General features: G+C 41.3%; 1 protein-coding gene across 5 annotated transcripts in view; it reads right to left on the bottom strand.

The window, feature by feature from the left end:
• The window catches only part of usp54a (ubiquitin specific peptidase 54a), a 131,393-nt gene that overhangs the window by 72,323 nt on the left and 45,687 nt on the right, over positions 1-13,383 (bottom strand). For all 5 annotated transcript variants that reach the window (XM_085970744.1, XM_085970742.1, XM_085970745.1 and 2 more), the window contains exon 3: positions 9,881-9,973. In XM_085970744.1, coding sequence (XP_085826870.1) covers positions 9,881-9,973 — 93 coding nt within the window. The remainder of the gene's footprint in view (positions 1-9,880; positions 9,974-13,383) is intronic.

Genomic DNA, 13,383 nt, shown 5'->3' on the forward strand with positions numbered 1-13,383 from the left:
GGGCACCGCACTTTAGGAAGGTTGTGAAGGCCTTAGAGAGGGTGCATAAAAGGTTTACAAGAATGATTCCAGGGATGAGGGACTTCAGTTACGTGGATAGACTGGAGAAGGTGGGGTTGTTCTCCTTAGAGCAGAGAAAGTCGAGAGGCGATTTGATCGAGGTGTTCAAAATCATGAGGGGCCTAGACAGAGTAGATCGAGAGAAACTGTTCCCACTGGCAGAAGGGTCGAGAACCAGAGGACACAGATTTAAGGTGATTTGCAAAAGAACCAAAGGCGACTTGAGGAAAAACTTTTTTTACTCAGCAAGTGGTTAGGATCTGGAATGCTCTGCCTGAGAGGGTGGTGGAGGCAGATTCAATTGTGGCTTTCAAAAGGGAATTGGATAAGTGCCTGAAGGAAAAAAATTTGCAGGGCTCCGGGGAAAGGGCAGGGGAGTGGGACTAGCTGAAGTGCTCTTGCAGAGAGTCGGCACGGGCTCGACGGGCCGAATGGCCTCCTTCGGTGCTGTAACCATTCTATGATTTTTTTTTTTTTTTTTTTTAAATTTGCTTATGGGATCTGGGCGTCGCTGGCAAGGCCAGCATTTATTGCCCATCCCTATGATTATTCTATCATTAGTTCACTCTCAGATTGCCATCAGCTGAATTACACGCAATATAAAAGGCAGCTATAGGATAGAACATTGCGCCGCCTCACTGGTATTCAGTGAGGACACAGCATCCAGTTTACCATCTCTTAATTTGCAGCAAAATACTAATGGCAACAACATTTCAATTTAATCAATGTACAGTACTTCTTTGTCCTTCCTGCCAAGAAACATTCTTGCAGTGTACGTGAAATAACTTTCACTAAAAACAGATCCTTGCATCAAAACAAACGTCACTCTTGTGTCTGCAGAACATTTTTCCTGATTCAGTGTGGGCCAGAATCCAGATGAAAAGGTCAGTCACAAACACTTTCATGGAATGAAATAAAGGCAACTAAGCACAGAAGCAATTTCTGAAGTTTTGCCAAGCTCCATATCTCAAACAAACCAGATCTTAGAGATAAATGATAAGTCCCACATGAACTGGAGGAGAATTTTTACTGTACTAACTGCTGCTAAGATTTTGTTGGCATTGTTGTACAATCCGCACTTTGCTAAATAGCAGTAATTGCCACAGCATCAATAACAAGAACATGAAGTGCCCAGTTTCCAGGTTTAGCCAAGGACACTTGAGACTAGTTTGACAGCAAGTTGGTTTGAAAAAAATTACTTCAACTCTATTAAATGAAGTTGCTGTCCCCTCTTTCTCCCCTTCTCAAACTTCAATTCAAAATGATTCTTGTAAAACAGCAGTACAAGTATTTTCAAGTGGAAAATTCATTGGCATTATACTTATCAACTTTACACCAAGTAATAAAAATATTAAGTTTGTTATTCTTTCACACAAGTTCTACTGTATCGAAACCAGACAATAATTATTCAGATGATGCATAATTTCAAACAGTCATTAAGTCAGACAGACATTTTGCAGATCCATTTTCAAGTGAATCCATGGGCTTGAAGAACAGAACACAAATGCAAAGAGTAAATGTAATCATTTTGAAATTTCTGCAGAAGCTATCTTTGAGAATTTATACAATAGCAAAATACTGCAGATGCTGGAAATCTGGAACAGAAAATGCTGGAAATACTCAGCAGGCCAGGCAGCATCCGTGGAGAGAGAAACAGAGTTAACGTTTCAGGTCGATGACCCTTCGTCAGAACTGAGGAAAAAGTTGGAAATCTAACAGGTTTTAAGAAAGTGCAGAGGCTGGGAAAGGGGTGGCGGGGGGGGGGGGGGGGGGTGAACTGAAGGCACGATCTGTGCTGGGATTGAACGCGGGAGAGACGACAATGTTGCAAATGAGGATGGCAGAATCATGAACAGCTGCCGCCTGAAAAAATGGAGAGGTTACAGTCTGAAATTGTTGAACTTAATGTTGAGTCCAGAAGGCTGTAAAGTGCCTAATCAAAAGATGAGGTGCTGTTCCTCGAGCTTACGTTGAGCTTCATTGGAACAGTGTAAGAGGCCGAGGACAGAGTGGGGGTGGAGGGGAGAATTAAAGTAACAAGCGACTGGAAGCTCGGGGTCACCCTTACAGGCAAAACTGAGGTGTTCCGCAAAACGGTCGCCCAATCTGCGTTTGGTCTCCCCAATGTAGAGGAGACCGCATCGTGAGCAGCGAATACAATATACTAAATCGCAAGAAGTACAAGTAAATCGCTGTTTCACCTGGATGGAGTGTTTGGGGCCCTGGACAGTGGGAAGGGAGGAGGTAAAAGTGCAGATTGCTTTTGGTAGTGGGATCACGCATCTTCCCCTCACCTCCCCTTTCAGCATTCCGAAGGGACCGCTCCCTCCGCAACACCCTGGTCCACTCCTCAATCACCCCCAACAGCCCCTCCTCTCCCCACGGCACCTTCCCTTGCAAGCGCAGGAGATGCAACACCTGCCCTTTTACCTCCTCCCTTCCCACTGTCCAGGGCCCCAAACACCCCTTCCAGGTGAAACAGCGATCGGTTGTTATTTGAGAATTTATGTTGGCTATCTCCATGTGAATTGTACAGGTGACTGACGTATTTGGTCAGTCAGTGTAAAACAAGCATCCTGAATGTTTGTTTTTGTTGATTGTTTCTTTTTTGGAAAAGTCTCAAGTTTGTTTCATGTAATAAGAAATGTTTGAAAACAGGAAGAGACAATGCATTGCATCACAGATCAAAGCCAGGACATATTCAAATTTTTTAAACTTGTTTACAGATAATTAATGCAAATGCCGTGCCCATTACAAGATTAACCTACAAAAGGAGCCAATAAATTGGCTCAGACTGCACTGAAATCACACACTCAACATTTATCTATTACACAGAACACGGAGGTTTTACCGAAGAACTAATTTGTGCCAGTATTTCAACGTTGACAATTGCTGCTCAGTTGAGGTTACACGTCGTCTTATTTCCCCCTTCTCTTCCAATGGCACCAACTCTTTCAGGATTACAGTTCCAAGGGCAGCAGAGACTCTGTTACATAACCCAAGTGGCCAATCTTCGTGCACGAGCATGTTGCTTGTGGGACCTTCCTGTGTGCTAATTGGCTGCTGCGTTTGCCCATTCTAAACAGGGATTACACTTCATAAGTACTTCATTGGCTGTGAAGTGCTATGGAACGTTCGGAAGATGAGAAAAGCGCAATATAAATGCAATGATTGGCCTTGGCATTCCTGGATTAGAGTCAGGAATAATAAAGTTCCCATTCATGAATGCTTTTTATTGACTCCTGCTTGAAAGCCTCAATGTCAGAGGAGTACAGAGTTGGGTTCAGTTTGGATTCCTGCTGTAGTTGAATATATATGTCCTCCATGCTATCATTGGCAACCTTCTGACTCAGGCAAGAGTGCTGCCACTGAGCCAGGCTGACAATAAAGAACCTAAGAAGTAGGAGCAGGAGTAGGCCATACGGCCCCTCGGGCCTGCTCCGCCACTCGATAGGATCATAGCTGATCCGAACCTAGACTCACATCTTCTGCTCTGTGTCCTGGCTGAGACAAGCTAATTTAGAGACCAGAGATTCCAGGTCTACTCTCCCCATCTGTAGCTCAGCTTGGTTTCCAGCAAGGCACTTGTCCACAAATTGGAGAGTGCCCGTGCTAGAATTGGGCCATGGACAAATGATTAAAATTAGGGGTTCTTACATTTCTCCTCACAGAATCAATATGCTCAGAATTAATAATCTCAGATGATCAACAGAAAAATACATTTCTTCATACTTTAAATGGTTGACTTAACTGCAGTTTGCATATATTTGAAAAAGGCACTCATTTCTGTTGTACATAAATGGAATGTAAAAACCATCGTAACTTTGATTTAGGGTTAACTGTAGCACAACGCCACAGGAGTTTGAAGTCAATACCAATCCAAGGTCACCAGACTACAGTGCGGTTTGTTCATTTCTGTAGCCTTTCAAATTTGGAGTTAAAACCTGGAATCCGGCCCGTTATATAACACAATTTGTACCATACGTCATTAACGAGAAACCATCTATAACGCACAAGTGCTCGAGTCATTCCTGCACTGACAGGCTCGAATGGCTGCAATATGGAAAATATGAAAGCAGGCATCTGAAGCATTAATCATTAAAGACAAACCATTTATAATTCACAAAAGGCTTCATTATTCTTGCAGATAAACTCTAAATTCTCATGTGGCAGAGGTAGTAACTATCTTTTGGTAGTTTTTAAAAAAAGTTACCCTCTTAAATATTCATCTTATCTCCCCTCCGCACCCTACCCCAAGCTATTACATAAAGTTTTACTAAGTAAAGTTTCTGACTGGGGAAATTCACCCTCAACACTCGTTTCATAATTAAGAAAACACATTTTCGCTCAACTAAAATAGTCTTTCATGCAGGTCATGATAGGACCATAGGAAAAGCTGCTGGGCCACTTCATTGTTCAACTGGATCAAGGCAGGTCTGTACCTCAATCCCATTTACTGCCTTTGATCCACAGCCCTTGAAACCCTTACCTAACAAAAATCTGTTGATGTCTGTCTTGAAAATTTTAAATGAACCAACAGCAACAGCTTTTTGGGGGAAGAGAATTCCACATTTCCCTGACCTTTGTTGTGAAAAAGTGGTTCCTGATCTCACTCCCGAATGGCAGAGTTCAAATGTTAACATTGCGCCCCTTGTCCCGGACTCCTCCACCAGAGGAAAGAGCTTCTTTTATATCGACTATCGAATCCTTTCGTCATTTTAAACACCTCAATTAGATCACCCCTCAATCTTTTGAACTCAAGGGAATACAACCCAAGTTTATGCAACCTGTGTGTATAATTCAACCCTTTAAGCCACAGTATCATTCTAGTAAATCAGCGCTGTACCTCCAAGGCCAATATATCCTTCCTGAAATGTGGTGCCCAGAACGGAATGCAGTGCTCCAGATGAGGTCTGACCGAGGCTCTGTACAACTGAAGCATAACTTCCTCCCCTTTGTATTCCTACCCTCCGAGATAAAGGCAAACATTCCATTAGCCCCTTTGATTCCTTTTTGTCCCTGTACACTACCTTTTTAGTGATTTCTGTACAGGGACACCTAAAGCCTTTTGATCTTGCCTAGTTTCTTGTCTCGTCATTAAGAAAATATTCAAAGATGTCTTTGTTGGATCCAGATGGGTATGATCGATGGGAAAGAATAAGGATTAATACGTGTGGATTGCAAAAACATGAAAGGTTTACTATCGTCCAAATTACAGAAGTGGCTGCACTTTGAGCTATAAACTATTATCTCAAGCTACTCAAATATTACATCTCGAGTACAGAAGAGAGTCTCAAGGCATTTCAGAGGAAGTAAAGAGATGTAGCGCCTTAGTGGAGAAGTTATGAAGTGACCTGAAGGGTTGGTTGAAGAGATGGGACTTGGGATTTAAAAGAGAGAAATAAAGGCAGAGAGAGGAAGTTCAAGCGATTGCAGGAACCACGAACGTGCAACGCCTGCTTTGTGTATTGCAACGTTCCTTCTCACATCTGTCAGCTGCAAGTCACTAGCTCTCTGCCATAACCCTCAAATAAAATCTGCAGTGTCTACATGTAATTACACAGTCCTCTAATGATTTCTCTGGCCTTCATTGCATTACTGAAGTGCAATTACTTCAGGACATTATGGTCTTGAGCTTTGATCAGCTGCAACAAAATTCAGCAGGCAAATTCGTACCAATCTCCAATTCGACCTAATTACTTTGAGAGTCGAGAATTAATCCCCTGATGGGCAGTGAGGCGTTACTGGTCTCATGGAGTGCTTATTTCAAGTTTCACCAAGTTTAAAGTTGATTGCAGCATTACTTTGATGCCTGGCTAGTTTAATATTACAGGTCTCAGTCACTTTGTTGATGCGAATGGCTGGTTCATAACCCCAATTTTTTTTTTTTTTTTTTTAAATACACAATTTCTCCAAGATTGTGGCTTTATTCGTCTGGTCTTCAATGCAGATTTAGTTAACAGAGTCCAAGATCTTGGATCATAGTCAGCAACGGTTTACTGGGATACAAGTAATATTGCTCGCAAATGATCTGCCCCAAACTTAAAACTAAAATCTATTAGCAGCCGATGGCAATGGTATAGCAATCCAAAATTCTTTTACATACAAACTCAATCTGCAAGCAACCAGGTCAGATATGTGTGGGCCTGACTGAATAATTCTACTAGTTTACAAAGCAAGACAAATCAGCATTTAAAGCAACAGCGCTTTTTTGGCAAAAAGTATTTTTTTTTATTGTTATGTAACTGTTATTTTGATAGTTCTTTCTTGTGCACAGGTTTGAGATAAGTTCCAGAAGACTTTGGTGAAGGCAGTGAGTCTCATGTCAATTACAGGGATAGATAATTCCAAGAAACTGACAGCAAGCACATGAGCAAATGTACAGTGGTCAAGAGCACCAGTCCCAGTCCCATTCCACTTCCTTCTTTCTGCAAATACCAACATATTTTAAAAGATAGTTTGTTAGATTTGAAAAATAATTGTCTTGGTTGATTGCAAGAGATTTCAATTTTAAGTTTTAAAAAAAGTTTCATCAACATCAAAAACATGGGACAAAGACTCAACGATTGCTTGCCCCAGAGTTGCACTCATCCTCTAGTCAAATATTTACAGATTAACTTGTTATTCTGAAGACTTATGGGTACCATTAAGTTAAGCTACATACCTTCAATTTCAAGGAAATATATATGGGGCAGAAATTCCGGTCCCTACGGGTGGGTACGCGCTGTAGGGACATGGGAAATGCCGGTTTGAGGCATGCACTGCGCATGCGCTGGAAACCGGCATTTCCGATCTGTCAAGAAAGCTCATGACAGATTCTCTGGTTGCCCGGGAGCAGGGCCTCTGCAGGCAGAGAATTCCACTTTTTGGAGACCCTCCGCCCGCAGAAAACACTTACAATTCTTGTGCCTGGGAAAAGCAGACGTAAGGCCTGCTTTTACCAGGATAAGAGTTGAAAAGTTAAAAAAAAGTTTTTCCACTGATTTATCATTTAAAAATACTTTAAAGAAAGTTAAGTTTATTTTTAGCCCCATTAAAAACTTAAATTATTTATTTCAAAAATTTAAATTTTTGTTTAAAATAGTTAATTTATGTAATTTATAGTCATTTAAAAAATGTGCTTTTTTAAAAAATGTTTTACTCTGTTTTGTGGGTGATCTCTATTCATATAATTGACAGGTCTTCCTGTCAAATCTATGAATGGAGATTCCCTTCTCTGATTGGCTCCCCATGGCCCACGTGATCCCAGGGACGCTGCGAACTACCTACGCCTCTGGGATACGTGGGCCCTGCGCACCGGCAGTTTGGAGAGGCCCAAGTAAGGAAGTCTGTGCCTCCCGGGAGCCCTCCGGTCCAAGCGCAGATTTTTCCAAATCGCAGCCCTCCGCCCGCGGGGGGCCGGTGAACGGAATTTCTGGGCCATAAACTGTTAACACTGAATAAGTTCCAAACTGTTGTTTTATAACACATAAGATAACCAGAGATTTGTGAAATACTGCCCAGGTACTCAACAACAACAAAATTTCAACAATCAAACAGTTTCTCTGGTTACAGATCTGTATTCAGCAACTTCGCAATGAAGGAGAGACTGACTGAGAATGCGGCACAAAACTGCACCAATGGAGGGAGGAGCTAACAGGAGGGAGGGACAAGTATCCAGAAACGGTAGCACAGTGGTTATATTACATGGACTAGTAGTCCAGAGGCCTAGACGAATGATCCAGAGACATGAGTCCAAATCCCACCATGGCAACTGGGTAATTTAAATTCAGTTAATTAAATTAATCCAGAATAAAAAGCTAGTGTCAGTAACTGTGACCATGAAACTACCGGATTGTTGTAAAAACCCATCTGGTTCTCTAATGTCCTTTAGGGAAGGAAATCGGCCGTCCTTACCCAGTCTGGCCTATATGTGACTCCAGACCCACAGCAATGTGGTTGACTCTTAACTGCCCTCTGAAATGGCCCAGCGAGACACTCAGTTGTACCAAACCGCTACAAAGAACAGCGGTTCAAGGCGGCGGCTCACCACCACCTTCTCGGGCAATTAGGGATGGGCAATAAATGCCAGCCTTGCTGGCGACGCCCACATCCCGTGAACGAATAAATATTTTTAAAAGATTATGTTCAGATAGTCCATCATCCTTAACAATGTGTATCCATAGCTCAAACTTTGGGAACAGTCCCCAATCTGTTGGGATAAGAGCCTCCTCCATCCAGTAACATTTATATGATGGCTTAAACATAGAAATCAGTGCCACCGTGTTTGACGGGGGAAATAGATAAGCGAACAAACACTGAACTACTCGAGCAGAAGATTAGGAGGAGTGGTTGAAAAGATGCGTTTTGAGAAGGGGTTTCAAGGAGAGAGAGGAGCAGAAGTATTTAGGGAGGGAACACTTGAGACTAGGGCCAAGAGAGCTAAAGACTCTGCCACTAATCACACAACAGCCTCCCATCACAGTTCCGGTCAGGCAATTCAGTGCCTTGAACTTCAGAAGGCAGATTCTGATGAAAGACAAATAATAGAGTCAGGAGATTTGGTGTCTAAAGTTTTGAAAGCTGAATATTGAACTTTTGGTACATTCATCATTGGAATTGTGTAAATTACACTTGATGTATGTTGACTTCGTAAGAGTCACAGATACAAAAGAGAGCGGTTTATCGGACGTCATTAATGATTATAAAACATTGTAGTGTTCAGCATTCTTGTACATAAATAATGGTTGTAAAAGTCACCAGATCGCAGTTGTGTGTCGCTATTTGCTGGGGGTCTCTCACGGTTTGACAATCATTAATCTACAGTGCCCACCTGGTAGGAAGGCACGGCAATCTTTGCACACTGAATTTGAGTAATTATTGAGCAAACTCAGGGCCCTGGTGAAAAATGCCAATGCAACACTTCACAGCCACAGCATCACCAGTTGGCGCAGGGGCCTGCTACCGGCTTAAGAGAGCAATTTTTTTTGAATTAGTAAATTACGCAAACAAGGCAGGCACCATCTTTCAGGTTGAAGACATATCTCAAAAAATACAAGTGAACAAGCCTTTAAATTAATACTTGGCAGCAAGAGTAAATGTAACCCAAACTAGAACAAATTTATTATAATCGATCAATCACCTTATGGCCAAATCATTTGTTGCATATAATGTTTAGTGTCAAGCAGTAAAATCATAGCATATCAAATCACGTCTTGAAAATTAATGTCACCATGTGCGAAACATGAAACATCGTCGGTCACTGAAGCAGTATTTCTTCCATCTTCATGCAATGTTCGAATGAATTGATTTGTTAAAGACACCCGATCATTTTATCAGACCTTTTATTTCATCAGCAAACCCAAAGGAAATCCAAACTAATTATTAACTGAAAGTACTCCATTGTAAACAAGTTCGTTTTGTTGTCACCATTCGAAAATATTTTCTTGGAGGGAAGCTTTCGAAGTTTAAAAAAGCCATAGGTTACAATCCAAGCTTTATATAAAGAAACATTGGCAGGCTCGCAAATGGGTAATGGACAGTGATGTGGCGTCAAAATCAAACACAACAAGGTCACAGCTCGGATGCCTGGTTTGTGCTGAATTCGCCCCTCAGCTGGTCTGTATGCCTCAGCTCCTTGCTGCTGTAACCCACTCGAGAGAGAGCAGACTGCTCTAAAAGGCCAGTTATGGAGAGCCAACTATGAAGAACAATTTTCTAAGCATTCCACACAATTATCATGGATGTTAAGCAAAACAAACAGTAACAGTTAAGAACTTTAAATTAAAATTATACAAATTTTAAGCTTACAATAAAGGCAGCACAGTACAAAAGCTCTTACCTTGAGAGCACAGAAGATGCAGGAATCTCCCATACATTTGTGAGTGGTTAGCTGTCTGAAACTCCTTCGGAAAATATCAAGGTGCCAAAGGACCTTGGGAGGAAGGTTTATGGAAATAAATTACTTAAATTCTTCAATGATTTATCTAAAACAACATTTTTGTTATTCAACTTGAGAAAATATTATTACATAAACTGCTTAACAGTTTTAATTAAAAGGAGAAGCTAAGTGTGAGGAAGGGGTTCGCTTTCAATTGAAATACTTTCGCTGAACTCTATTTAGGAAAGTCGGAGCGTTGACAGGCCAGCTCCAACTTCGACATTAATATATGCCAACGGGGCAGTTGGTCTTCATGAACCTGAAAGTTCTTGTATTCTAGAATAAACAGGAAACCTCAGGAGCAGCAAAAGGCCATTCGGCCCAGCAAGCTCAACCCCAATTTCCAATCGACTTGAATTCCTTCTTTTTCAAAATACACGTAGCAATCCATTAAACTCATTTCTGCCAGTCAAACTATTTGGTTCAATTAACTTCTTAGTTAACATTGCAAATGTCTGAACTAAAATAGCTCTAACTAAAATGCCCCATTTACTCTTAACTTCTATTGTCACCTTCAAAAGGGAAAAACAAAGAAAGGTTTGGTTCATTTCCCTTCCCTGAGGACACCTATTTTATTTGTCCATGTTATGCTTTCCTACGGTTCAAGTAGATACAAACAGAAAATCTGAATTGCTCACCAATACACTTTACTGAAATCCTCAAACATTTGAATCTATCTTGTGTAAAACAGGTTGCAATAACAGCAGCATTGGCTCAAGTGAATCAGTTATTAAGCGTCTGGTATATTTAAGGAGTCAGGGAAAGGGAGAAAATGAGCGCGAATGGGTTCCTCTCACATTTGCTATTCATTTCAGTTTGGCTGTTCTAGTCAGCATAGAAATGGATTTGTATACTTGAGTGTTAAATTTCATTACCAAAACAGTTCCATTCGATCACTAGAAATATTAGACCCTGCTTTTTCAGATCCAGCGAGAATGAAATCCATGCATTTTTATACATAAACAATGCGATCCTTAAAGCACATTTTGGAAAGCTATCTTTGCAATTAAAAATACAAGATAGCTGTTTTATAGATTAATTTTACAATAAAGAAGGTGGCAGTGTTTCAGACGAGCACTTAAATGCCATTGCTAGAGGTCAGAAGCTGGGCATTCTGCCAGTGGCTCACCTCCTGATTCCCCAAAGCCTCTCCACATTTATGAGGCCCAAGACAGGAATTTGATAGAATACTCTTCACTTGTCTGAGTGGGTGCAGCTGCAATAACATTCAAGAAGCACAACACCAGTCCGCTTGATCGGCACCTCATCCACTTGCTTAAACATCCACCAACAGTACACTGTGGCTGCGGTGTGTACTTTCTACAGCAACTCGCCAAGGCATCTTTGGCAGCGCATCCCAAACCTGCACCTTCCATCGTCTAGAAGAACCAGGATAGCAGGTGCATGGGAACACCATCTCATCCAAGATCCTCTCCCAAGTCACACAATTGGGATTACATTATTTAAATGCTAATCACCAATGTGCATTTATACAGCACCTTTAAAGCAGAAGATGTTCCAAGGTGCTGACAGAGAAGAAACAAGCACTAATCATTAATAGTAGGGTTAGAACAGATGACCAAAAGCACGGCCAGGATCATCAATTCATATGGAAACCTAAACACAAAAGGAGGCCATTTTTGCCAATACTGTCTGTACCATTGCTCGCTCCACATGAGAGCTCTCTACTCAAATCCCATTTTCCTACTTTCCAGAACCCTTCAATATCTTTCAGCTTCACGTGTTTATCAAACTCCCTCTGAAACCCGGTGAATGAACTAACTTCAACAACCACTTGTGGTATTATACTCAAGAGTCTAATGAAAAAAATTCCACGAGCCTCCAGTACCAACTTTTGACCCCTTGTTAACAATTCGCCATTCATCATTTTTAACACTTCTACTACAAGCCCCCGTAACCTTCTCAGCTGTGGTGAACACAAAGGCCTGTGTTTTTAAGTTTCTAATCAGAATATCCTCTCACCCCAGCATCATCCCAGTGAATAGAACCTGCACGTTTTTTTTTTTTTAATGAGGCTTTTAAACAAGCAGTCTCTTGCTTCATTTACCTTATGTTGTTACTCCATTATCCCCAGCTTTGGTTGCTCTGATGCGTTTGGTAGCATGACTACCATCTCAAAAGGATTTCTCCCCCACACGTGCCACAGATCACTGAAGAGCTGGAGCAGCATAAATGGTTGTTGGCAGACAACACAGTATCTGCTGTCACTGGCAAAGGTGTAATGTCAAAATCACAACACCTTGACCTCGAACATTCCAATCAATGACGCAATTTTAAAATATTGTTTTTCATAACCAAGTTATTATCTCATCACTTCACAATCTTCTCTAGGCTCAAAAGGAACCTTCATATTTCCTCCACTGTCAATGCCAGACGTACGTAAACCAAAAGTTTTTATATAATGGTGTTACGCAATTCAGCAACAGGGCACCCAAAGATTTGTACACTGAGCTCAATTGCCGCAAGACCTCTCTATATAAAAGAGACCTGAAGTCATTCTTACATCCCCCTTACGCTTCAGCAAGTTTATCTAGAGAGTAGCTGAGCCACTGGCATCAGGAAGATGGCAGGTATGCCAGGGAACTGTGGTTCCCAAACCAAACACATAAAATGCCAGGTTATTTCACCAAGTATGTTACATTAGCAAAATGGCTGAACTGCAATCTAGAAGAATAAAGAGCTTACTTTCCAGAATACAGCCCTTTAGCTATTTTGCTCAAGTAGTACGCTGGGTTAGAGATTCTGGAAATTCATGAGTTAACTGCTTGGAATCCCTGGGCCAAAGTTTCATCTGTGTACAAACACTGCAGAACCACACCTGCAGTTGCTCAGAGGAGCTCGTGATCTCTGCTCGGCTGTGAGGAAGCAGAAAACATGGTCCCCATAACAACCGAAGAAATGGAAGCTCGTCAATAGCACAGGAGCATCACTGAAAGGGGCCTGGAGCAGGTTGACTCTCCTGCATCAGCCGAGGAAACCTGAGGCTAATGGGAAAGGATCATCTGTAGATTTTAAATAAATTAATTTAACTAGAAAGTGGGATTCTCACCAAACTTAAGCTCGGATATTTTACTGTTGAAGATGGTGTGATACAAATTCAGTGTGTTTTTAAATCCACAGTAATGCTCAGTTTTTGCATCTTTAATACTAAATAAACCTTCAATTAATCCAGCATATATTGAAGTAAAACACAATTTATTAGAAGAAGCTAGAGAGTGCGACAGAACACAATAATGGTCTCGCAGGAGAAAGCTACCCTTGATTTTTTTGAAGTTGCAAGCGTTACAATAGTGATCAAATAATCATTCTCCTGGTGTATCAACTTGTTCAAATTAAAAACAGATAGCTAAACTTCTGACTCGAGGGTATATATCCTGCGGTAC

Source organism: Somniosus microcephalus, chromosome 29 (assembly GCF_052327205.1).
Source record: "Somniosus microcephalus isolate GS21.2 chromosome 29, FLI_Smic_1.0, whole genome shotgun sequence".
Taxonomy (NCBI): domain Eukaryota; kingdom Metazoa; phylum Chordata; class Chondrichthyes; order Squaliformes; family Somniosidae; genus Somniosus; species Somniosus microcephalus.